Genomic DNA, 26205 nt, shown 5'->3' with positions numbered 1-26205 from the left:
ACACAGTTGTGTTCTCTGATAAAATGCGTTTCTGCCCCTGACTCTTTAATTTCTATGCTCAAGAATCCAGTTGTTGGCTGGGTGCAGTGGCTCACGCCTGTAATCCCAGCACTTTGGGAGGCCAATGCCAGAGGATTGCCTGAGTTTAGGAGTTCAAGACCAGCCTAGGCAATCTGGCGAAATCCCATCTCTACAAAGAAGTACAAAGGATTATCCTGGCGTGGTTGTGCATGCCTGTAGTCCCAGCTACTTGCGGGGGCTGAGACAAGAGAATTGCCTGAGCCTGGGAGGTCCAGGCTTCAGTGAGATGTGTTAGTGCCACTGCACTCCAGCCTGGGTGACCCCATCATTTTAAAAAAAAAAAGAATCCAGTTGCTTCGGGCAAAAAAAAGTAGGCTTGGCTTTCAAGATCCCACTTTAGTTCTCTTTGAATCAATCTCATGACATTCTCGCAAATATACATCTTGTCTTTTGCCGTTTATAATTGCTCTATACGTAATGTATTTAACCAAATTTTTAAGCCCTAATCTAAGCTCAACCTTCTTGATAATCACCGTTTTGTTTTACAATGAGGATATTGAGTAGTAAACCAAAATATCTCCTGAGAGGAAAGTTAATAGGGAAAATAGGCTTGAATAAATAACTTCATGGAAAATTTAGCAGGAATAATATTGTTTCATACTAAAGAATACTGAATAGATAGCTTCATTATGCATAGTGGAGCTTACTATATACAGGTTTTAACCTGTAATAATTGGGCACAGTTACTTACTGTTATTGGTAAAATGAAACCAACCAGTGTATAAGCAGTAAGTAGATCATTCTCCCATTATTTCTGTTTTTCATGAATAAAGTACATGTAAATGAGTTTAAAATACTAGTTAAATCATTATTAGCTGTATTCTATGATTTTTCTGTAATATGGTTTCAAAATAATAGATTAAACTAAGCCTTCATATCAGCTGAGTCTTAACCTTTCCTCATAGTTTTCCTAGTTGGATGTTTGCTAGACATCACTACTCTATCTTCAAAACAGAATCCAACTCTTCCCCCAACTTGCTTCTCACTAGTCTTAGTCGATGTTATCACCACCCACTTACTAAAACCAGAAATCTAGGCATTATCCTTGATTTCTCTTTTCTTTCCCCCCATTTAGTTTTTCATTAAGTTCTTTTGACTTTACTGCAGAAAAATATCCTGAGTTTTGCCACATTACTTCATTTCATCTCAGGGAGAGACAATATTATACAATAGTTAAGAACCTGGGTAGTAGTGATAACTGTCTTAAGTTTGAATTCTGCCTCTGCAGCCATGGCAACCTATGTACCTTCTCAGTTTCATCAGTAAATGGCTTAATAGTACCTACTTTATAGGGTTATTATAAGGGTTAAATGAATTAATACATGTACTCCACTTGGAATAATGCCTGATCCATATTTATTCAATAAATATTAGCTATCATCATCGTCTTTATCTCCGTCGTTCATCTCCATCCACTTAGTTGAGGTCTTTATCATTTCTCAGCAGGACCATTGCAGTAGTCTTCTTGGTCTCATCTAGTTCTTACCATCCTTACAGTCTTTTCACTGTAAAGCAATTTGAGTGATCTTTTTAAAAAGCATGAATGCCATTATACCAAGACCCTGCTTATATGTAAAGAAGGGACTTAGAATAAAACCCTAACAGTTTACTAAGCTTACTAGGTCATAGATGCTGTATTCCCTGTCTGCCTCTCTGACTTCAGATTCTACTACTCTTTTACTAGGTCACTGGGCTCCAGCCATAGTATAATCTTGCGTTGAATATACATGGCTTATTCTTACCTTAGTCTTTGGTTGTTTTCTATACTCATTCTTCCCTAAATTTCTATAGCTGACTCTCCTTCATTCTTCATGCCAATAGACTAAGGATCCACTAGGAAAGGGACTTTATCTCACTTGTTTCACTGCTTTTCTTAGTACCTATAATAGTGCCTGGCCTGTGGTAGCTGCTCAGTAAATAGTTGTTGAATGAATGAATAAAAGTTATGGGTTTTTTGGTTTTGTTTTGTTTTGTTTTGTTTTAGCATACCCTTTTCAAGCTCATCTATGCGCATGGTGGCTGCTAAATGGACCTCTTTGGGAGTTTGAAAACCAGTGATAACAGAAGAACAAGTCAAACACTTGATTCAAAATTCTTACACTGTTGTTGACTAGATGTGAGCCTTGGGAAACGTTACCTAATCTTTCTTAGCCTAATTTTCTTCATTTATAAATCAGTAACAACTGTCTCAGAGTTATTGTGAGATCAAATGACAAGTTCCTTATAAAGGACCTGGTCTTGAAGAATAGCACTCTGTTAATGTTCATTTCAGTCCTTTATTATATTGATTTTTTTGTGTGTGGATTTTGGCCATGCTAGCTCTTTAGAGACCTTTCAAAAAATGTGCATCCTTTATATATATGTATTATATATGTATATATATAATATATATATACATATATAACTATATGTGTGTTTGTATGTTAGATACTCATTCAGCAGATATTTAATGACACCTGCCAGGCACCATTCCAAGCATTGTAGATACAGAAGGAAACCAAAGTCCTTGCTCTCCTATGGAGCTTTCCTTCTAGTGGAAGAAGAAAGACGATGGGACAGATGGTGATCGGTGCTGCGAATAAAAAAGACCGGAAGTATCAAGGAAGGTGGACTCTTTTGATAGAATGGTCACATAAGCAGACTTGAATAAGTGAGCCATGCAGCTGTCTGGAGGAGAGAGTTCTAGTCAAAGGATCTGACATTGAAAATGCTGGACGTTGGAGCAAGTCTTTGTTCCAAGGATTAGCAAGCAGGACAGTGTTGCTGGAAGGGGGAGGAGGGGAAGGCGGGAGGGTGGTAAGAGAGATCCCTGAAGGTTAGGATTGGACAGGCCATTGTCAATCTGTGAATGACTTTGGATTTTATTCTATCTTCAGTACATCTGTGCTTTGGGGAGTGAACTTTATTTGTGGTAGGGTACGTTTACTCTTTCAGGACATAGTTTCCCTTACATGTAATGGAGCAAGGAATTTAAGTAAAACCTCAATATATTCCCCCCAAAGTACCTAATATTATAATCATAGAATAATAGGATTTGTTATAGTATGCATTATAGTTTCCTTGGGCGTATTTAGATACCTTTAAGGAAGAGCATTATGTTCGAAGCTATCCATTTTTAAATCCAAATTATTTTTTTGATGATTTTATAAGTTGTTTTCTTTAATTTTTCTTCCCTTTGATTGGAAGGACAGTTGACCGTTAGATTATTTTCTGATGTCATTGTTTCTAGTAGGGGCATTATGTTTGGAAAATTCAGGTATAGAATGGTGATTTATTTGGCGATATGTAGCAATTATAATACAAACGATTTTTAGGATGGGTAGGGTGTGGATGTCAAGGAATTGGCAAGCAGAAATGCATTTCCCTACTAGATTTGCTGACCCAAGATGGTGCCCAGCCTATAAGAAAATGTCTGGGTGCACCTCATTTGATGTGTATGGTTAGTGGAAATTAAGCTGTATTGGGGAATTAGAGAATAAAGTTCATCAACATCAGCATTTAGAGAATGGAGAGTGGTTTTAGAGCGTGAATTCTTTAAGAAATGTTGTAGGACCTAAGTTTTTTTGGGAAAGTCTGTGAGTAAGTTTCTTAAGTTTTTTTTTTTCTTTGAGATGGAGTTTCACTCGTCGCTCAGGCTGGAGAGTAATGGCACGATCTTTGCTCACTGCAACCTATGCCTCCTGGGTTCATGCGATTCTCCTGCCTCGGCCTCCCAAGTAGTTGGGATTACAGGCGCCCACCACCATGCCCAGCTAATTTTTGTAGAGACAGGGTTTCACCATCTTGGCCATGCTAGTCTCGAACTCCTGACCTCAGGTGATCCATCCGCCTTGGCCTCCCAAAGTGCTGGGATTACAGGTGTGAGCCACTGCACCCAGCCAGTTTTTTTGTTGTTGTTGTTGTTAAACTAATCCACATAGGGACAAATTGAAAATAGGACAAAATTGGCAAAATAACATAAGTAGTTAATGTTCAATAGATACTTCCAAAATTTCTGTTAATTTTATGTTTCTGTCATTGCTGTCATGTTCTCTAGCGATATTTTCCTTAAGTCGGCAGTAGTAGTCGAGATCAAAACAAAACTATAAATGAAAATTTTTTTGCCCTTGCGATAGTTTACTGAGAATGATGTTTTCCAGTTTCATCCATGTCCCTACAAAGGACATGAACTCATCATTTTAAAACACCAAACACCGCATGTTCTCACTCATAGGTGGGAATTGAACAATGAGAACTCAGGGACACAGGAAGGGGAACATCACACTCCGGGTACTGTTGTGGGGTGGGGAGTGGGGGGTGGGGGGAGGGGGGAGGGACAGCATTAGGAGATATACCTAATGCTAAATGACGAGTTAATGGGTGCAGCAAAACAACATGGCACATGGATACATATGTAACAAACCTGCACACTGTGCACATGTACCCTAAAACCTAAAGTATAATAATTTTTAAAAAAAAATTTTTTTTAAGGGATTTTTAAAATAGCCTGTTTGAATAGTAGGAAAAAACTCAGTTTAAAACACGCTAGCTTTGGATGCAGAGTCTGTACAGTCATATGTCATTTAATGATGAAGATACTTTCTGAGAAATGCTTCATTAAGCAATTTCATTGTTGTGCCAGCATAATAAATTGTACTTACACAAACCTAGGTGGTATAGTCTACTCCACACTAGGCTATAGAGTATAGCCTATTACTCCTAGGCTGCAACCTGTACAGCATGTTACTGTACTGAATACTATAGACAGTTGTAATACAGTGGTATCTAAACTTAGAAAAGGTACAGTAAAAATACTTACGGGACCACCATTGTATGTCATTGATCTGAACATCATTATGAGCACATGACTGTAGTTCTCTTTGGCTCCATTGTAATTTAAATTATTCCTTTATTTTGAACTGTTTTATATTTGTCTTACAATGTTATTTTCGTGTTGTTTTATTTTTCCCAGTATGGCTTTTTTTTTTTTTTTTTTGAGACGGAGTCTCGCTCTGTTGCCCAGGCTGGAGTGCAGTGGCGCAATCTCGGCTCACTGCAAGCTCCGCCTCCCGGGTTCACGCCATTCTCCTGAGTAGCTGGAGTAGCCTCTCCGAGTAGCTGGGACTACAGGCACCCACCACCACGCTCGGCTAATTTTTTTGTGTTTTTAGTAGAGACGGGGTTTCACCATGGTCTCGATCTCCTGACCTCGTGATCCGCCCACCTCGGCCTCCCAAAGTGCTGGGATTACAAGCGTGAGCCACCACACCCAGCCGGCCGAGGTTTTTCTTTTCAGTAACATTTTATGTTTTTCATAGGTAGATCACTTAATGAACTCTGATACCAAGTTTCTATTGAGATTGACCTATCAATTACACAGTAATGAATAAAATCTTAGAAATAATATTGTTACAAATTGTAAAAACCAAATCTTTCTAAGAATCAGATTTATGAATTGGGAAATTGGCAGATCCATTTTTCACTTGCCAGGGTAGAATGACCTGATTTATATATGATTAGAGTGATAAAAGATTAAGAAATGGAAATTGCCGGGCGCGGTGGCTCACACCTGTAATCCCAGCACTTTGGGAGGCCGAGGCGGGCAGATCACGAGGTCAGGAGATCGAGACCATCCTGGCTAACATGGTGAAACCCCGTCTCTACTAAAAATACAAAAAAATTAGCCGAGCGTGGTAGCGGGTGCCTGTAGTCCCAGCTGCTTGGGAGGCTGAAGCAATAGAATGGCGTGAACCCAGGAGGCGGAGCTTGCAGTGAGCCGAGATCGCGCCACTGCACTCCAGCCTGGGCGAGAGCAAGACTCCGTCTCAAAAAAAAAAAAAAAAAAAGAAAGAAATGGAAATTATCAGTTTTTATTAGAGATATTGGTTAGCTGTGGTTCTTCCCAGTATTAGAATTAGAAAATTATTTCCCCTAAGTAATTAAATGAGATCTGATTTTCAGCATCTGAAAACTAAGTTCAGTTTAATTTTGTAACATTATTTGACCCTTTTTGCAAAATTTTATATAGTGAAATAAGATTGAAAATTTAACTTCATGACACCATGTCAGATAATTAGATTCCTTACATTGTCTCCTAACCTTTAAGGATCCCAGATATAATTTTGTGGATTGCTGCTTTGAAGATAGCAGTGCATGTGTGCTGCTGCAATAAAATTCCTGAGACTGGGTAGTATGTAAAGAACAGAAATTAATTTTCTTACTGTTCTGGCGGCTGGGAAGTACAAGATTAAAGCACTGGCATTTGGCGTCTGGTGAGGGCTTGTTGCTGGCTTCCTCCACAGGGAGGCATGAGATGTGCTCTTGCATAGCAGAAGAGTGGAAGAACAAAGGTAATCCAATGCTTCATGAAATCTCTTTTATAAAATCCTTAATACCATTAATAAAGAAGGAGCCTTTATGGCCTAATCACTTCTTTAAGGCCCCACCCCTTAATACTATCACATTGGCAACACTTGAATTTTGGAAGGGACACATTAACACCATGGCATATGTATATCAAGTTAGTAAAGATTAGGCATATCTTTTTTAATGGAATGCCCATGCATCATATATAATCTTGGAGGAATTGCTTAAACCAGCTGACAGGCTATATTCCAAATATTGCCTGGATCTACCGTAACAAAATTCGTGTTTTAGAAATGTGAGTTGAGTATTTAATGTAACATATGGTGACGATATTCATTGTGTCCCTGGGACAGAAGTTGAAGGAAAAGGGATTGTGGTCAAATAACAGGAATATGCTGGTTTTTCTTCCAGAAATAAAATTTTATCAGATTTTAGTCAGTAACTATGATATTAAGAAACATAAAATACCTACCATAACTTTGTAAACCAGGGATTATAATCTGCTAACTTGAAGAAAAAAAAACATTTAATTTGTTTCAAGTTCATACTAACATGCCTGCCTGATTTTAATTTTAATTTTGGAATATGCTGATTGGTTTAAGCAAAGCTAGTGTTTATTTGAAGATTTCCCAGGGCCTTTAATATTGAAAAATTATATTTATCAGATTAATCAGTCATCGATCTTACATTGTTTTATGTAATTTTCCTTCCCATCTTCCCAAAATAATGTGCAAGTTCCATGTCAGATATCACACTATTTTATTTTATTTATTTATTTTTTGAGACAGAGTTTTGCTCTTATTGCCCAGACTGGAGTGCAGTGGCATGTTCTCGGCTCACTGCAACTTCTGTCTCCCAGGGTCAAGTGATTCTCCTGGCTCGGCCTCCCAAGTAGCTGGGATTACAGACATGCGCCACGACGCCCGGCCAATTTTGTATTTTTAGTAGAGACGGGGTTTCGCCATGTTGGCCAGGCTGGTTTCGAACCCCTGAGCACAGGTTGATCCACCCGCCTCGGCCTCCCAAAGTGCTGGGATTACAGGCACGAGCCACCACACCCGGCCACACTATTTTATTAATGGGAAGAAAGAAAATAATTTATTCTTTCAAGGGACTTATATTTGAAAAGTCACCACATACAGGATTTGGATCTGGATTTAGAAGTTTTCAATTCTGTTTCCTTCTTGGGTTTTGTTGGAACTGACAAGGAAGTAAGGTAGAGAACAAAGACAAATGGGATAGAAAGTGAGGGTAGGAGGGTAGAATAGAGAGAAACAAAACTAGATTAAGATTTTTGTTTTGTCAAATTTTCTCTTAAATACTTGTTGGACTAAGATTTTGCAGGGTACCTATTGGTATCTAAACAGATTTTTACAGAATAAACAGGACAATAACTTGCTCCATTAAAGTCTTCTGAAATGGCTTCTTTGTAGTGTTTGGGTGTCCTAGGATCTAGTAGTGGAGAGAACTGTACTACTGTTATGTCCTCTGCTGATTGAAAGGAGTGTTCTGTTAATTTTTTTAGCGATGTTGTGATTCTGGTCATAATTTGATACTGTTGGCTTTTCTTTTACAGTTTCCTAAAAAATTTGAAACTTTATTCTTTGTTTCTACTCACTTGTGAACACTGTCTCCATTAATGACTTAAGATTTTCTTTTAGAATGTAATTTCTAGTTTTGAAGATTTGACTTCAGAGGCTTATAATAATATCAGAGCATATACGGCATAATTTTTCAAGTTAAACCTGTAACTTAGTATTCATTCTACACAAATATCTGTATTTCAGATGGAGCAGCTATCAGATGAAGAAATTGATCATGGTGCTGAAGAAGACAGTGACAAGGAAGATCAGGACCTGGACAAAATGTTTGGAGCCTGGCTTGGAGAACTAGACAAACTCACTCAGGTCAGACGTAGTGGTTGACAAACTGGTTGAGGATTTGAAGTCATCATTGTGTTAAAAGTTTAATGTGCAGAAGAGGATATGGATATAAGTTAAATTTTAAAATATTGCCAGAAAGGAAGAAATGTTCAAAGTATTGACAAGTAAATGAAGTCATTCTAGAACAGAAGATGTTAAGAATCTATGGTTATTTTAAGGATGTTAAAAAAAATACTTGTGAGAGAGGCTCTGTTCATCTAGAGGGGTTACTTAATATATGTTTCATAAATATGAGATAATCAGCTAAAAACTTTTAAAGCCTGAAATTCAAAAATCTAAATTTTAGAAAACCCTATTACCTTAGTAAATTTGAATACATTTTCAACATAATTTCCTTCCACGTAAGTATTTTCTTTTTTTCTTTTTTTTTTTTTTTTTTTTTTTTTTTTTTTTTTTTTTTTTTTTTTTTTTTGAGACAGAGTCTCGCTCTTGTCATCCAGGCTAGAGTGCAGTGGCGCAATCTTGGCTCACTGCAAGCTCCGCCTCCGGGTTTCACGCCATTCTCCTGCCTCAGCCTCCTGAGTAGCTGGGACTACAGGCACCCACCACCACGCCCGGCTAATTTTTTGTATTTTTTAGTAGAGACGGGGTTTCACTGTGTTAGCCAGGATGGTCTCGATCTCCTGACCGCGTGATCCGCCTGCCTCAGCCTCCCAAAGTGCTGGGATTACAGGCGTGAGCCACCGTGCCCAGCCCCATGTAAATATTTTCTATGACATGATTGCAGAATACTGACAAAACCTAATTCTGGGCTGCATTTTAAAACAGTGGCAAAATCTTTTCATTTTGCTTTGTTCGATCTTGGGTTTTTAAAAAAGGTGACCTTGTCCTCTAAATCAGCACACTTTTTAGAATAAAAGGGTACTGTTATTATTGTCCCAGTAATACGTTATATTCACTATATGAAGATAGTTATGTTTATTAAATAAATTTAACTTCATGGCAATGAGAATATTAGAACAAAACTTATTTACTCATAAATAATGTCTTTGGAAAGAACATTTGTGTAAAATTGCGTAGGTATGAGATTCCTTAACTAAAGGAAAAGTAAGGTGGGCAAGGTGGAAGCTTGAATTACTAGCAGCTTATTTCTGTAGCAATCTAGAATTCAAAGTGATAAACTCTTTGTGTAATTCTTGCTAGATCACTTTGAAAGGCAGACATCTTTGTCACCTTAATCTGTTAATACTGTATTTTGGGGGGATTTTTTTTTTTTTTTTTTTTTTTTTGCGCGACAGAGTCTCACTCCTGTCGCCCAGGCCGGAGTGCAGTGGTGTGATCTCGGCTCAGTGCAACTACCGCCTCCCATGTTCAAGCAATTCTCTTGTCTCAGCCTCCCGGGTAGCTGGGATTACAGGCATGCGCCACCATGCCCAGCTGGTTTTGTATTTTTATTAGAGATGGAGTTTCACCATGTTAGCCAAGCTGATCACGAACTCCTGACCTAGGTGATGCACCTGCCTCGGCCTCTCAAACTGCTGGGATTACAGGTGGGAGCCACTGCACCTGGCCAGGGGAGAATGTTTTCAACTCCTACTAGGATTTCATAGGTATCATTCCCTTCATCTCTAATCAGAAGAAGTGACATTTTTTGTCAGAGATGTCTTATGTCTGTAATTGCCAAATTCTTTCTGTTTCAATTCTTAATTTATAAAAAGGGTGATTTAGGCATAGAGATTATCACTAGGCTATGCAGTTCTACGCTGGGAGAGAGAGGAAGCAAAGAAGAGCAAATAGAAAATAATAATGCATGGAGAAAAGTATGCAAGGGCCAGCTGACATGTGGGGTGTTCTTGACCATGTGGTTTTATTGTCCATGCTTGGGAGGAGGGGCCCAAAAGAAAAAAGGCAGGTATATATTGGTCCAGCTGCTCTGGGTGGAATAGGAACTACATGATGCTGCCCTGAAAATGGTGTTTCTGCTGGTTTTGTACCTTGTACTTTCCCCTGTATTTTAAGTTGCCTGACATAAAAGTGTGAAGAGCCACTAATGATGTGACTGTTCTTTTCATTATATAAATCTGTCTTTAGAGAGAAAAAAAGATTAAAACTGTTGCATAGTGTAACTCACTGCTAATATGTTGCTTTGTAACACTTGGGACATTTTCAAGGGATGTTTGACTTATGAAGTTTGTGGCTAAAACCTCAAGTTTCTTGTTTATTTCATTACTTTAGTTCATTACAGTGTTATCTGTACACCTGTATCACGTACTCAGTGGTATGGTATTTTCAACTTAAAATTAAAACAAGTTTAAGTTTTAAAGTTTTAGGTAGTTGGTCAATCTTCTGAAATAATTTGTAAAATTTTGTATGTATGTGCATTTTTCTGGAAGAGGGTTCATAGCTTTTATAAAATTCTCAGCAACCCCTTTAAAAAGGTTAAGAGTTCGTGTCTGGGCAACAGAGCATGACCTTGTCTCAAAAAAAAAAAAAAAAAGATAGCATTATAAACAAATAGAATATCCAGCATTCTTTTAAAATTTGAAGCTTGTTTAGTGCTTACTGTAGATAGAAATTAAAGTTTTAAAACACTAATCCTTATATTTTGTGAATCTATTAAACAAACAATAACTACTGACCCTTTCTCTGAATTTCTCTGTTGTAAATATCTTTTTTCCTTGCTGTAGAAAGGTTTGAGAGGAAAAGAGTATCATTTAAACTTACAAGTGTAACTTACAAGTCACCCTACCCAAAGTATACAGTATGATTCAAGATTTGTCACAGGCAGTGTAGCTGGGTTGCAATTTGCCCTCATTTTGATAGAACTGGAGAAGGACAAGAATATTTCATCATTGTTTGAACTTGTAATCACTTTCCATTAAAATTAGTGAGTCTTGGGTCTCAATAATTTTAAATCCAGAGCTGTCCGTTATCTTCAGAGTACTTCATATAGCAAAGATCGAGGCTTTCCCGGACCTAAACCAAATCCCTTTGAGGAAAGAAAGAACAGAACTCTCTGTGTGGTTTCTGTGTCTTTTTTTTTTTTTTTTTTTTTTTTTTTTTTGAGATTGAGTCTCACTCTGTCGCCCAGGCTGGAGTGCAGTGGCGTGATCTCGGCTCACTGCAACCTCTGCCTCCCAGGCTTAAGCGATTCTCCTGCCTCAGCCTCCCAAGTAACTGGGATTACAGGTGCCCGCCACTGCGCCCAGCTAATTTTTGTACTTTTAGTAGAGATGGGGTTTGGCCCCGTTGGCCAAGTTGGTCTCGAACTTCTGACCTCAGGTGATCCGCCCGCCTCTGTCTGCCAAAGTGCTGGGATTACAAAGTGAGCCATCACACCTGTTTCTTAGCTTACCATGTCCATATTCACTTACCTCACTTATTTTATAGTGCATGTATATAAAATTAAGTCAGTCACTATACTTAATATATTTGAAAAGATATTTACTCTGAACTATAACAATCTCAAGTGCCTTTAAAAGTAAGCATAGGCCGGATATAGTGGCTCACACCTGTAATCCCAACACTTAGGGAGATGGAGGTGGGCAGATCACTTGAGGCCAGAAGTTCTCAACCAGCCTGCTGACATGGTCACACTCTGTCTCTACTAAAAATACAAACATTAGCCGGGCATGGTGGCACATGCCTATGGTCCCAACTACTTGGGAGGATCCCTTGAACCCGGGAGGCAGAGGTTGCAGTGAGCCAAGCTTGTGGCACAGCACTTAAGCCTGGGTAACAGGACGAGACTTCATGTCCAAAAAAAAAAAGTAAAGCATGTATCTGAAGATTGAAATAAGTATAACCAAAATAATAATGTGAAATACAATTATACTTTTCCTTAAGTCTATTACTTAGGAGAACTTTGGTTTTATTAATTATAGTGTGGCAGTTCACTTAATCATAAAACAAACTTCATCTTTTTTATATTATTGAAACCTGAATTTAATATGACTATTAAACTTTCTTTTTATAAAGAGTTTGGATTCTGACAAGCCCATGGAACCAGTAAAAAGATCTCCTCTTCGCCAGGAAACAAACATGGCCAACTTTTCTTACCGCTTCTCCATATACAACTTGAATGGTAAGATATAATTGGAAATAAAATGTAAAATAGTATGCTAAGTCACATAATGTAGGAGCAGTACAACTGCAATTCCCAATATAAAAACTCAATATAAAAGCTACATGCATAACTTGACCAAGTTCTTAAATTTCTTTTTTCTTTTTTTTTGAGACAGTTTCGCTTTCATCGCCCAGGCTGGAGTTCAGTGGCACAATCTCGGCTCACTGCAATCTCTGCCTCCCGGGTTCAAGCAATTCTCCTACCTCAGCCTCCCGAGTAGCTGGGATTACAGGCATGCACAACCACACTTGGCTAATTTTGTATTTTTTTAGTAGAGATAGGGTTTCACCACGCTGGCCAGGCTGGTCTCGAACTCCTGACCTCAGGTGATCGCCTGCCTCAGCCTCCCAAAGTGCTGGGATTACAGTCTTGAGCCACTGCGTCCAGCCCTTAAATTTCTTGATTTGTGTATTTTATTAATATTACTAATTGAAAATATCACAGAAAAAAGCAAACTGGAACATAACTAAAAGATAGTTGGTTTTATTAATAATTAACAAAGTACATACCTAGGTGGAACCCCATAGCAAACTTAATTGCATTGTTTTCTCACTGGATTAAAGTCCAGTGAAGTTACTTGTTAGTAATTTTTAAAGCAGCCACTGTGGCCTTTATCTATGATATTACACCTAGTCAAGTTTATAATATTGATCTGTCAGTCTGTAATTTTTTAGACTTTTGACTTTTCTTTTTAGGCCCTCAGCTCTTTCGGTATTAACATCTCTACCAAAGCATTGATCATATTAACAATACATTGAAGCCTGTGGTAAAAAGTTGCACAGAGGAATGTGGTTAAAACCATGGAACAGTATACGATTTTTGTAGGGTTTTTGTCTTTGGACTCATAATTTATTCTCCTCTGATTATTACAAGCCTTAAAAGAGGAGGACTGTGTACTTCTAAAAATTTCTCTTGGAATTTAAAACAAAAACCAGAAATACTTAATTTTATTTGCTTTAGGCCCAACAGAATATATTCTTTTGCTTCATCACCTGCATTTATTAACTGATTTGTAATAGAATGTATAAATTCTGGAAACATTATGTGTTGTTCATTGCAGAAGCTCTGAATCAGGGAGAGACTGTGGATCTGGATGCCTTGATGGCTGATCTTTGCTCTATAGAGCAGGAGCTCAGCAGCATTGGTTCAGGAAACAGTAAGCGTCAAATCACAGAAACGAAAGCTACTCAGAAATTGCCTGTTAGCCGACATACATCGAAACATGGCACCTTGAAAGGATTATCTTCTTCATCTAATAGGGTAGCTAAACCTTCCCATGCCAGCTACTCCCTGGACGACGTCACTGCACAGTTAGAACAGGCCTCTTTGAGTATGGATGAGGCTGCTCAGCAATCTGTAGTAGAAGATACTAAACCCTTAGTAACTAATCAGCACAGAAGAACCGCATCAGCAGGCACAGTGAGTGATGCTGAAGTACGCTCTATTAGTAATTCCTCCCGTTCCAGCATCACTTCTGCAGCCTCCAGCATGGACTCTTTGGATATTGATAAAGTAACACGCCCTCAAGAGCTGGATTTGACACATCAAGGGCAGCCAATTACTGAGGTAAATAGATGGAACTTTTTCCCTGGTATTTTGTTACTAAAATAAAGGAGAAATTATATTAAAATAATGTAATTTTAATTAACTTCTTAAATTCTTCTACATTTATAATTTGTCAAAGATACTTCTGACATAGGTTTCAAGAGTACAGAAAATATATTATCAGATATGGTAGTGGCACAAAGATGATTCAGAAGAAATTTAGTTTCTTTTTTATTCTCGTGACTGTAGTATTTGGAAGTTCTTGAATGGTATTTTTTATTGTAATATGAGTCATTTTACGTGATTTGAAAAATTAAAATGATTCGCAAAGCCATTTAGTTATTTAATGTATGTTGATTTAAAGTAAAACTTTAAAACACTCACATCACCATTGTGGTCCTCCAAGATTCTAGTTTACAGAGTTAACTCCATTTCATTATCTTTTTTTTTTCTTCTTCTTTCTTTCTTTGAGATGGAGTTTGTACTCTTGTACAACTCACGCCCAGGCTGGAGTGCAGTGGCGTGATCTCAGCTTGCTGCAACCTCCACCTCCCAGGTTCAAGTGATTCTCATGCCTCAGACCCCCAAGTAGCTGGGATTACAGGTGCTCACCACCATGCCCAGCTAATTTTCATATTTTTAGTAGAGATGGGGTTTCACCATGTTGGCCAGGCTGGTCTCAAACTCCTGACCTCAGGTGATCCAACCACCTTGGCCTCCCGAAGTACTGGGATTACAGGCGTGAGCCACTGTGCCCGGCCCTCCATTTCATTTTCGAAAAGTCATTATGGTATATTGGAAAGGGCCACCAGGTGTGGAATCAGGAAACTTGATTCTGAGTTTTCCTTGCCACTCACTACCCATGGGACCTTAAGTGAGTTATTCTCTTAAATATCAATTTCTCACAAGTAAAATGGAGTTCATAGTACTATATCTGCCTTCCTGATAGGGTGGTTCAGAGAACCGTAAGTTATTCATGAACAGATTTTTAAAAGATGGAATTTTTTTCAGCGTGTGACTGGATAAGATAGGGAATAGATTTGTGATAACAAGTTCAACAAAAGCTGAGTTTGGTGAAAGAGAATCCTTTATTGAGTTCTTTTCATCAAAGAGATGGTAATTCTGTCATAGGGTAGCAGCAAGAAAGAAGAAAAGTGGGGCAAAGTTAAGTCAACCTTTCCAATAAGCTTGTGTTTACAATATTCTAATACGAGACAAAAGAATCTATTTATGAATAATCAGTACTAAAGTAAAATCTTGAATTTTAACTATTACTTGACATCACTGATTTTTTTTTTCCTAACTTATTTAATTATTTGGATTAATTTCCATCAGTCAGTAACTCTTGGTACCCACCCATGTGCGTAGCTTTGTTTTTGGTACTGTGGAGCACAAAAGGAGTATGAATCATGGTGGTTTGGAGATAAACTTGAATTATTTTAAAGAAAGCGAATCTTATCAATATGAAGAATAAACTTTCATTTATTTAAAATGAAACTTATCTAAGTGGTATATATTCTATAGAGAACTTGAAAACTGATTTCTAGGCCAGGCGTGGTGGCTCACACCTGTAATCCCAACACTTTGGGAGGCCAAGGCGGGCAGATCACCTGAGGTCAGGAGTTTGAGACCATCCTGGCCAACATGGTGAAACCCCGTCTCTACTAAAAATACAAAAACAATTAGTTGGACGTGGTGGCACATGTCTGTAATCCCAGCTACTCGGAAGGCTGAGGTAGGAGAATCGCTTGAACCAGGGAGTCGGAGGTTGCAGTGAGCCGAGATCACACCACTGCACTCCAGCCTGGCGACAGAGCAAGACTCCATCTCCAAAAAAAAAGGAAAAAAAAAAATGATTTCTATTTTGTGATACCTGGGAATTATATTTAGCACCAGCTACTTAATATGTGTCATTTCATGTCCTTTAGATTTACCTGCTAGGATATGAGCAATATTGGGGATGTGCTTTCTTGGCCATTCTTTGTTTTGTACATTGATATTACTTCCAATCAGTTTACAGTATTTTGAGTTGGATTAAGATGCATGAGGACAAGTTATAAACTAATCACAAAGGATCTTCTAATACCGTATGCATGTCTATCTTTCTGTCTGTAAAATGTGCTCGTTATAAAAGTTCATACAATATAGGGGCAAATTGAAGTAAAACATGAAAAGTTCCTCTCTCCCAGCAAGCACACTTCAAATGGTATCTAGTGGTATCCATGGATATCACTGTGAATACTGCAAAGATACCAGTACTCAATGGTATAATGTTTAATATAAGAGTTTAATGGGCCGGGCGCGGTGGCCCACGCATGTAATCCCAGCACTTTGGGAGGCCGAGGCGGGCGGATCACGAGGTCAGGAGATCGAGACCACAGTGAAACCCCGTCTCTACTAAAAATACAAAAAAAAAATTAGCCGGGCGTGGTGGCGGGCGCCTGTAGTCCCAGCTACTCGGAGAGGCTGAGGCAGGAGAATCGTGTGAATCCGGGAGTCGGAGCTTGCAGTGAGCCGAGATCGCGCCACTGCACTCCAGCCTGGGCGACAGAGCGAGACTCCGTCTCAAAAAAAAAAAAAGAGTTTAATGTAAGGTTTGGTGAGTAAACCAGGACTATAACAGGGAAAAGAGTTAAAAAGCCTTATCTAGCTAGCCTGTTCTTTTGCCTCACCTAGGAGTATAGAAAGGTGGTTTAACAAACCCGGAACTTGCTTCCGTTTGCTTTTTTCCTAGGTCTAGTCTGTTCTGATTCAAATAAAGTAAACTGAGGCAAGCTTAATATATCCTGAACTCATGTATCAAATTGTCTTTAAATGCAACTACAGTTTTAAAACTATTTTAGTTTTTCATGCATTGCGTTAAATAGTTCTATGGGATATGTTACAGAAAACTATCCTCTACTCACATACACATCATATTCTGCTCCCAGAGGAAAGCAGTTTTTGCTCGTTTAGCTGATTCTTAGGGAATTTACCTCTTTATCATTAAATCTACATACACATTGCCATTTCTTGATTTTTTTTTTTTTTTTAGTGGTATGTATTACCTATTGACTTCTCACTCTACTCCAGAAGATGGAGGATATAGCTGTCTGTCTACAACTTCTTCTCACTTCTGCCTTCCTGTTTTTCCATTCTCCAAATATATTTTGATTGAGCTAATATTCAGTGTTTATGTTAAAATGACTATATACTTGCAATTTACTGCTAACCTCCATATACTCTTATGACTACATTCCCTTTCTGGAATATCATTTTACTTTTACTGGAATGAATATATTTTTTAAAATATTTAATTTTCTATATGGTGATCACTATTTCAACTTCAGACTTTCTCCCAGTTGATTAAATCTCTCTGGTTCAAGCCAAATTAGTGTTCCATTAATTGCATCTTCTTAAAATTCTCTTTATTTTTTTCTTTTTTTTTTTTTTGTAGTCTTCAGGATTATCCTTAGGTCTTTTTTCTTAGGCTGGTGAGCTTCTCTGGAGAAGATTCTTCCAGTCTTCTATGCTGGCTGCCAGTGTTTTAGTAGCCCATTTGGGAAAGAAGGGTTGGAACATGAGGATGGTCCCCATTGTTCCAGTCTGTGAACTTTCATCAAATCCTTCTAGGTCAGGGTTTCTCAGCTATCAGCACTACTGACATTTGGGCTAGATAGTTTTCTGTTGTGAGTGGCTGTCCTATGCACTGTAGGATGTTTAGCAGCATCTTTGGCCTATACACACTAGATGTCAGTAGTACACATACCTTCTTCAGTTGTGACAACTAAAAACGTCCGCAGACATTGTTACATGTTCCTTGTAGGACAAAATCCACCCCCAATTGAGAATCGCCACTGCTGTAGGTAGAGAGGGTTAACAGTAGGTCTGAGTCCTTTTCTTCGTGGAAAATGACCTTGGGTTTTCCTTCACCTGGCATTCTTTTCCTGGACACATACTGGATTAAGAATTAAATATAGAATATCTCCAGGTAATATTGTTTATTGTGAAATTGATCCCTGTTGGTGAGTGTATATGGACCAGGACGACTGTCCATGAATGAATAAATTAGCCTATGAAAAGACACAGACCTTGACTTCGTGGTGTGCAGTTAACTCTTTTTTTTTTTTTTTTTTTTTGGAGACAGAGTCTCACTGTTGCCCAGGCTGTAGTGCAGTGGCGCAATCTCAGCTCACTGCAACCTCCGCCTCCCAGGTTCACATGGTTCTCGTGCCTCAGCCTCCCGAGTAGCAGGGATTACAAGCGCATGCCACCACGCCTGGCTAATTTTTGTATTTCTTTTTTTGAGTGGAGACAGGGTTTCGCCATGTTGGCCAGGCTGGTCTCTAACTCCTGACCTCAAGTGATCCACCTGCCTCGGCCTCCCAAAGTGCCGGGATTACACTTTGGGAGCCACTGCACCAGGCCAGCAGTGTAACTCTTATAAATGAGCATGAACATGTTCTTTAAGGGGCCCTGGAACTTACCCTTATTGGCTGTTAAAAGGTACTGCTGGTTCCCGTGGAGCATGAAGTTTCCCTAAGCCAGGGTTTTCTGCACTTACCGTGTGGTCTCTTTCCCTTACAATGAGCTATTTATGGGCCCAAAAAGGGCCTGTGGTGAGCTGTATGGACTCCCTCAGAAGATGGCGTGTCTCTTTCTTTATTCAGAACTGAGTGAATCTGGCTTCAAGCTATGGTCTGTTGGGTCTTGTGAGTGAATGTTAATCTGTACCTGAGACCACTGCTGGTGGGCGAGTGAGTAAAGGAGGGAATCTGAGAATTAGCTGCTTTCTTAAATGTGTTTTCAACCATTCTTCCTGCTTTTAGTCTCACCATCACCTGTCTACTCTTGCTTCTGGGGACTTCTGAGGTTACACGATATAAATTGAGTGCTCCTCTGCTTTTCTCCAGTGCTGGCCCAGCATTCAGCTTTTCTTGGATTTGCTAAATTGGTTACCACTCAGCCATATGCTTATTTTCCCCATCTTCCCACCACCATTTTAATCCCTGTAAAACAATGCTTCACAACTTGGGCTACTTTGCCCTGCTGGGGATATGCAACATTTTTGGTTGTCCATCAAGGGAGTGTGCTACTACTGGCATCTAGTGGGTAGAGGCCAGAGGTGCTGCTAAACATCCTACAGTGCACAGGACAGCCCACATGAAGGATAATTATCTGGCCCAAAATAGTGCCAAGGTTGAGAAACCACATTTTAAATCATGTGGCACCTGTTAGTCACAATCAGCAAGGTGGCAGTTATAGTATGTTGTATGAAGTCCTGTTGAAAGTTTCTAATAAAGATCAAGAAAGTACCAGCATCAAATCTTCTTAGATTCAAGGAAATATAGGTATCTTTGGCCAGTCCCTCTCTCCTGAACTCCAGGTGCATATATTCCATCTCTAATCAATATCTCTATTTGGATGTCTAACTGTGTATTATATTTCTCCAGAGAGATAGAACCAATAGGATATGAGTGGGGATTTATTATGGAAATTGGCCCACACCATTATGAAGGCTGAGAAGTCATATGATAGGCTGTCTGCAAGCTGGAGACCCCAGGATGGTGGTAGTGTGACTCAGTCCAAGTCAGAAAGCCTCAGAACCAGGAAAGCCCATGGTATAATTATCAGTCCTAGGCTGAAGGCCTGGGTACCCAAGGGAGGCTGCTGGTATAAGGCCTGCAGTACAAAGACTGGAGAGCCTGGAGTTCTGATATCCAAGAGCAGGAGCAGAGTGTCCCACCTCTAGGAAAGATAGGGAGGAAATCACCTTTTCTCTGCCTTTTTTGTTCTGTCAGGGGCCCTCAGTCAATTGGATAGTGCCTACCCACAATGAGGGTGGATCTTCCCCACTCAGTCCTGGTTCACACACCATCTCCTTTGGAAACACTCTCACAGACATACCCAGATGCTTTGCCAGTTCTCTAGGTATTCCTTAATCCAGTGAAGTTGATACCTAAAATTAACCATCGTAAATAGATTGCTCAAATTTAACTGGTCTAGACCTAAACTCCTGCTCTTTTTCTTCAAACTTATTTCTCCCACTGTCTTCTCTATCTCAATTAATGGATATTCCATCCGTCTAGTTCATCAAGCAAACTCTTTGGAGTCTTTATCTACTTATTTTCTTTCTACCTCCCTTCCAATCCAGCAGCAAATTCTGTTGGCCTTATCTTCAGAATATATCTAGAATGTGATCATTTCTTACCACCTTCACTGCCACCAAGCCAACATCATCTTGATCTAGATTTTTGAATAGGCTTCCATCTGGTCCTTCTGCATTCACCTTTCTCCCTTAACAGTCTATCATCCACACTGCAGCCAGAGTGATCCTTTTGAAAGGTAAGTCAAATCATCTCTTTTCAAACCTGAAGGATTTGCATCTCAAGGTATAGCCCAAACCCCTATAATGGCCTATAAAGCCTTGCCTGATCTGCTTTCCTGTTACCACCTATTTTTCTTCCTTCTGTCCCTTACCCCACTAGCCATACTGTCCCATACTTGTTCTCAGCCAGTAGCCAGAGCCTACCTCTTAGCCTTTGCACTTATTCAACCCTGCCTGGATGCCCTTCCCCAGTCTTCTATATAACATACTCCTAGCTACCTTCTGGAATTTGCTCAAATGTCACTTTCTTATTGAGGCATTCTTTGATCATGCTATTTAAAAATAGAGCTCCCCTTACTCTGTCCTATTATTACCTTTTTGTTTTGTTTTGTTTTGTTTTTTTGAGACAGATTCTCGTTCTGTCACCCAGGCTGGAGTGCAGCGGTGCCATCTTGGCTTACTGTAACCTCTGCTCCCTCGGTTCAGTGGATCCTCCTGCCTCAGTTTCCTGAGTAGCTGGGACTCAGGCATACGACATCATGCCCATTTAATTTGGAATTTGGAATTTTATACCTGACAGTGTATTTTTAAAATGAAAATACTTTGTAAAGCTATTACTTTAGTTTATAACAGATTCAAAGGATTTTTTCATCATAATATACATAATATAATCATCAAGTTTTCTTAAGATTCAGCAAAACCTTTTGCTAAATTTAAAGGAATAGGTAAGGTTGGCACAGTGGCTCACGCCTGTAATCCCAGCACTTTGGGAGGCCGAGGTGAGCGGATCACCTGAGGTCATGAGTACCAGACCATCCTGGCCAACATAGTGAAACCCCATCTCTACTAAAAATACATAAATTAGCCAGGCGTGGTGGCGGGCATCTGTAATCCCAGCTACTTGGAGGCTGAGGCAGGAGAATCACTTGAGCCTGGGCGGCAGAGATTGCAGTGAGCTGAGATTATGCCACTGCACTCCAGCCTGGGCGACAGCGAGACTCCCTTTCAAAAAGTAAAATAAAATAAAGGAATAGGTATCAGATGAAAAAAGAGGCTGAAGATCTAGTGAAATCCAAGGGAAGAGCCTAATTCACACAAACATATTTCAAATACACCCCCACAGTAATCACTGGCACATATGCCCTGACTCTTAATGTTTGTGTTTCTTGGAAATCTGTGTGTGGTTTTTTTTTTTTTTTTTTTTTTTTTTTCCTGCAGAAGTAAAAAGCATCTCTAGGTGTAGGTCTGTTTTTGTTTTGGGTGTGTGGAGGGCTGGTAAAGGACCTTTTTTTAGACAATAATAGAAATATATTCATCTGGCCTGGTGCAGTGGCTCACGCCCGTAATCCTAATACTTTGGGAGGCTGAGGCGGGTGGATCACTTGAGGTCAGAAGTTCGAGACCAGCCTGGCCAACATGGTGAAACCCCGTCTCTACTAAAAATACAAAAAAAAAGAAAAAAATTAGCCTGGCGTGGTGGCAGATGCCTGTAATCCCAGCTACTCGGGAGGCTGAGGCAGGAGAATCACTTGAATCCAGGAGGTGGAAGTTGCAGTGAGCCAAGATAATGCCACTGTACTCCATCCTGGGTGACAGAGCAAGACTCCATCTCAAAAAAAAAAAAATGTGTATATATATATTCATCTATTTAAAATGAAATAGGGGCTATAAAACAAAAAGAAGTAGTTTTAAAAACATTCACAGATTTACTGGCTATATAATATCCAGTAGAAGGAGAGCAGAATAAAGAGAAAAGGGGGCAAAATAGAAAAATTGAGTGCTTGTTCTGTTAGCCATTGTGCTTTATGTCTTAAGACACATTGTGCAGAGCCCAACACCTTGTGGAGGACACGATTATCCCTCTTTTACAATGGAAGGAACAGAGGTAGAGAGTGACTAAATAACTTGCCCAAGGGTTTGAACCCAAACATACTGGTTGTAGAGCTCATACCACCATATCATGCTACTTCATCACAGAACTGAAGGAAAATCAAGATGAGTAGACTGGCCAGTGCTCTCAGAGCCGGACCTAGAGACAGAACTACATGGGCAGGAGAGAAAAACGCAAAGAGATGTATGTAATAATATCCCATCTTGTGTTGTTTTTGTATTTTTTTTAATATTTTAAGGAAAATTAAGTTAAACTCTAGCTCTAAACTAAATCTTAAAATTAAGATGAGGGCTGGCAGGTTCCCACTCTTAGTAGTAATATTAATCATTCATAATTTTTATACCAACCTTTGAAGATAAATGCTGTGATTACCCCCATTTTACACGTGAGGAAACAGATTAAATGATAGGCCCAGAATCACCTTGCCGATAAATGGCCACGCTGAGGCTTGAACCCAGGCACTCTAGCACCAGGGTCTCCATTCTTAACCATCATGCTATGCTTACTTTCGACATACTATTTGTGGAAAATGCATACGTGTGTCAGTAAAGATGATGGAAATCTATTTTATTGAAACACTAATGAGTGGTCATAAGCCTCCACTTCTTTCCAGTTGTAATCTAAAGTGTTAGCTATCACAAGGAAGTGTTTTATTTGTAACCACTACTTTGGTACAAGCCATTTCTTTATAATGGTTTGGCTCCTGTGTTCAGATAAATGGTTTTTACTTTTTTAACTTTTTATTATTTATTTTTTGAGACAGGGTCTTGCTCTTTCGCCTAGGCTGGAGTGTGGTGGCGCAGTCTCAGCTCACTGCAGCCTCCACCTCCTGGGTTCACGCAATTCTTGTGTCTCAGCCTCCCTAGTAGCTGTGACTATAGGCGCACACCACCACACTCAGCTTGTCTTTGTAATTTTTTAGAGACAGAGTTTTGCCCTGTTGGCCAGGCTGGTCTCGAGCTCCTGACCTCAAGTGATTCACCCACCTGGGCCTTTCAAAGTGCTGGGATTACAGGCATGAGCCACTGCACCTGGCCAGATAATGCTTTTTAATATGTGCATTCCCACCCCAACCCCAAGGACTCTGGCTTGTAAATGGCACTTTGTTTTAACATGTTACAGATACAGTTCAAGAAAGTAGTGATTCATAACTTACTTTGCAGAGATTTGTGGTGAGTTTTTATAAGATTGATAGAAAGTTTTTATCAAACACAAATGATGCAACACTTCATAATACAAATGAAAGCTTTCAAAACTGAGAAAATGTATAGCAAAATTTATACAGAGAATTGACCTTTAAATTCATTTTTTTCCCCATGGGAGACTCACTGGACATTTTTGTTACATATTTTGAGCACAGCTTTTAGATTTATGAAAGTAGTGATAAAGAGTAGGTAAATATTAGACTTGGAGCAGATATTTTTTGGTAAGAAAATAAGTACTTTATGGAAATAAACCTAATTAATATTAAAAAGCTATATTATTCTATAATCCCTTTTTATTCATGTTAATGTAACCTAAATTTTTAATCTTTGTTTATTTACTATTTTGTATTGTTTTTGTCATTTCACATACATCCTTTTCTGGTAAGGGTACACTGAATAATAGCTATAGTATTCTGTCATACTGTTTTACATGTAACATAGGCAATCATCTCTTGTTGAATACTTCAGATTTAATTTTTTTTTTTTTTTTTTTTTTTTTTTTTTTTTTTTTTTTTTTTTTTGAGTCAGCCTCGCTCTGTTGCCCAGGCTGGAGTGCCGTGGCACCATCTTGGCTCACTGCAACCTCTGGCCCCAGGGTTCAAGCAATTCGCCTGCCTCAGCTTCCAGAGTAGCTGGGTGGGACTACAGGCACGAGTCACCATCCCTGGCTATTTTTTGTATTTTTAGTAGAAACGGAGTTTCACTATGTTGGCTAGGCTGTTCTTGAACTCCTGACCTCAAGTGATGCGCCTGCCTCAGCCTCCCAAAGGGCTGGGATTACAGGCGTGAGCCACCGCGCCCAGCCCAGATTTAGGTTTTTAAAATGTTTAGCCAGTAAGCGTTTGGAAATATAATGGACACTTGGGCAAGACTGAGTCCGGAAAGAATAGATTTTTTAAAAAAAAATTATTTTGCAATAATATTATACTTACAAAACCTTTAAAGAATAGTACAAAGAACTCATGAAATTCATTAGCCAGACTCAGTAATTTTTAACATTTTACCACATTATTTTTCTATGTCTATATTTCTTTTTCCTGAATCATTTGAGAGTTGGTTGCGTTTATCATTCCCTTATATTCGTTAATACTTCAGTATCTGTTTCCTAAGAACAGGGATATTGGCAGTATAGATTTGATAAGCCTCCTGTTGATGTAGTAATTGAAACAGAATATGCTTAATGAGAAAATACATAGGGAAAAACAAAAACAATCTTGGTCTGGCCAAGCATGTGGCATGCAGGCCAAGCAGAAAGTTATTCATATATTCTGTAAATATTTGAGTGCCTGGGGCACTGTGGTGGGGTGTAAGGGATAAAACTGGAATATAATACACAATGTTGGCTGGGTGCGGTGGCTCACGCCTGTAATCCCAGAACTTTTGGAGGTGGAAGTGGGCGGATCACTTGAGGTCAGGAGTTCAAGGCCAGCCTCGCCATCATGGTAATATCCCATCCCCACTAAAAGTACAAAACTAGCCAGATGCGGTGGTGGGTGCCTGTAATCCCAGCTACTTGGGAGGCTGAGGCAGGAAAATTGCTTGAACCTGGGAGGCGGAGGTTGCAGTGAGCTGAGATCGTGCCACTGCAGTCCTGCCCGGGCAACAGAGTGAGACTCCATCTCAAAAAAACAAACAAAAAAAAAAACAAAAAAAAAAAAACTGATGTCCTTATGAAGTGATAATTTATTGTATGGAGGGAAGGATATAGACAACCAAACAAGTGATTTTGGTACAGTGTGATAGAAACTATGATGGAAAATAACCTTTTTGGTTAAAAAGTTCTTGATGACAAGCCGGGCGCGGTGGCTCACGCCTGTAATCCCAGCACTTTGGGAGGCCGAGGAGGGCAGATCACGAGGTCAGGAGATTGAGACCATCCTGTCTAACATGGTGAAACCCCGTCTCTACTAAAAATACAGAAAAATTAGCCAGGTGTGGTGGCGGGTGCCTGTAGTCCCAGCTACTCGGGAGGCTGAGGCAGGAGAATGGCATGAACCCGGGAGGCGGAGCTTGCAGTGAGCTGAGATCGTGCCACTTGCACTCCAGCCTGGGCGACTGAGCAAGACTGTGTCTCAAAAAAAAAAAAAAAGTTCTTGATGACTTTGAGAATGAATTACAGAATACGTTATAACTCAAAGGATGAAGGCTTTAGGGAAGAAATTGCAAGAAATTAAGGGAAAAATGAGTGACTGGGAAGTGGAGGAGGCACCTTCTAGCATGAATTCAGGGAATTTGGCAGTGGAGAGGAGAAACAGTTTAACAAGAGGAGGGTACCCAGAAGAATTGAACATTTTCCTCTTCTCCTCACCCCCAATGTACTGATTAGTTGAGTATCAGAGACTAAAGATACTTTCTCTTTAGGAGGGGGAAATGAATGGGATCTAGAACATGCTTAGCTTTGGAAGGGGAAACAAAACACATTATTCATCTAGAATTCGAGGAGAGGATAAAAATATGGGTATAATTACAAGGTACATTCTAATGATGAAGATCCTCATGATAAATGGATGTAGCTTTCTCACATGGAGGGAAGTGCAGTCATGAAGAGAGGGAAGAGGGAAGCTAGAAGCCTGAAGAACATGGAGACTTAGAACAGGTATAACATAAGGGGAAAAATTAAGAGCACTGCCAAACAGTGGTTAAGGGCCAGTTGAGGTTTGTTAGCATGAATTGGTATTAGATATAATGTTTCTTCACAATTATTTCATAGAACTCTACTGTCCAGAAGTGGAGTGAGGTTATCCTTAAATTATCAAGGGTTAGGATCATCTCGGTCTTACCTTTATAATTTTTGCGTATAAGAGAATGAAAGGTAATTGCAT

At 39.4% G+C, this 26205-nt stretch overlaps 1 protein-coding gene across 5 annotated transcripts in view; it reads left to right on the top strand.

Moving 5' to 3' along the window:
• Positions 1 to 26205, top strand: part of RAPH1 (Ras association (RalGDS/AF-6) and pleckstrin homology domains 1) — a 107810-nt gene that overhangs the window by 38570 nt on the left and 43035 nt on the right. For 4 of the 5 annotated variants that reach the window (XM_030802825.1, XM_030802824.1, XM_030802822.1 and 1 more), the window contains exons 2-4: positions 8214 to 8333; positions 12288 to 12393; positions 13496 to 14001. In XM_030802825.1, the coding sequence (XP_030658685.1) occupies positions 8214 to 8333; positions 12288 to 12393; positions 13496 to 14001 (732 nt within the window). Of the gene's footprint in view, positions 1 to 7503; positions 8334 to 12287; positions 12394 to 13495; positions 14002 to 26205 lie in introns of those variants that run through there. The other variant, XM_030802826.1, reaches the window with a different exon arrangement.

Source organism: Nomascus leucogenys, chromosome 22a (genome assembly GCF_006542625.1).
Source record: "Nomascus leucogenys isolate Asia chromosome 22a, Asia_NLE_v1, whole genome shotgun sequence".
In the NCBI taxonomy this organism is placed as follows: Eukaryota; Metazoa; Chordata; class Mammalia; order Primates; family Hylobatidae; genus Nomascus; species Nomascus leucogenys.
The sequence above is the reverse complement of the archived record's forward strand: the minus strand, read 5'-3'. Positions and strand labels throughout refer to the sequence as shown.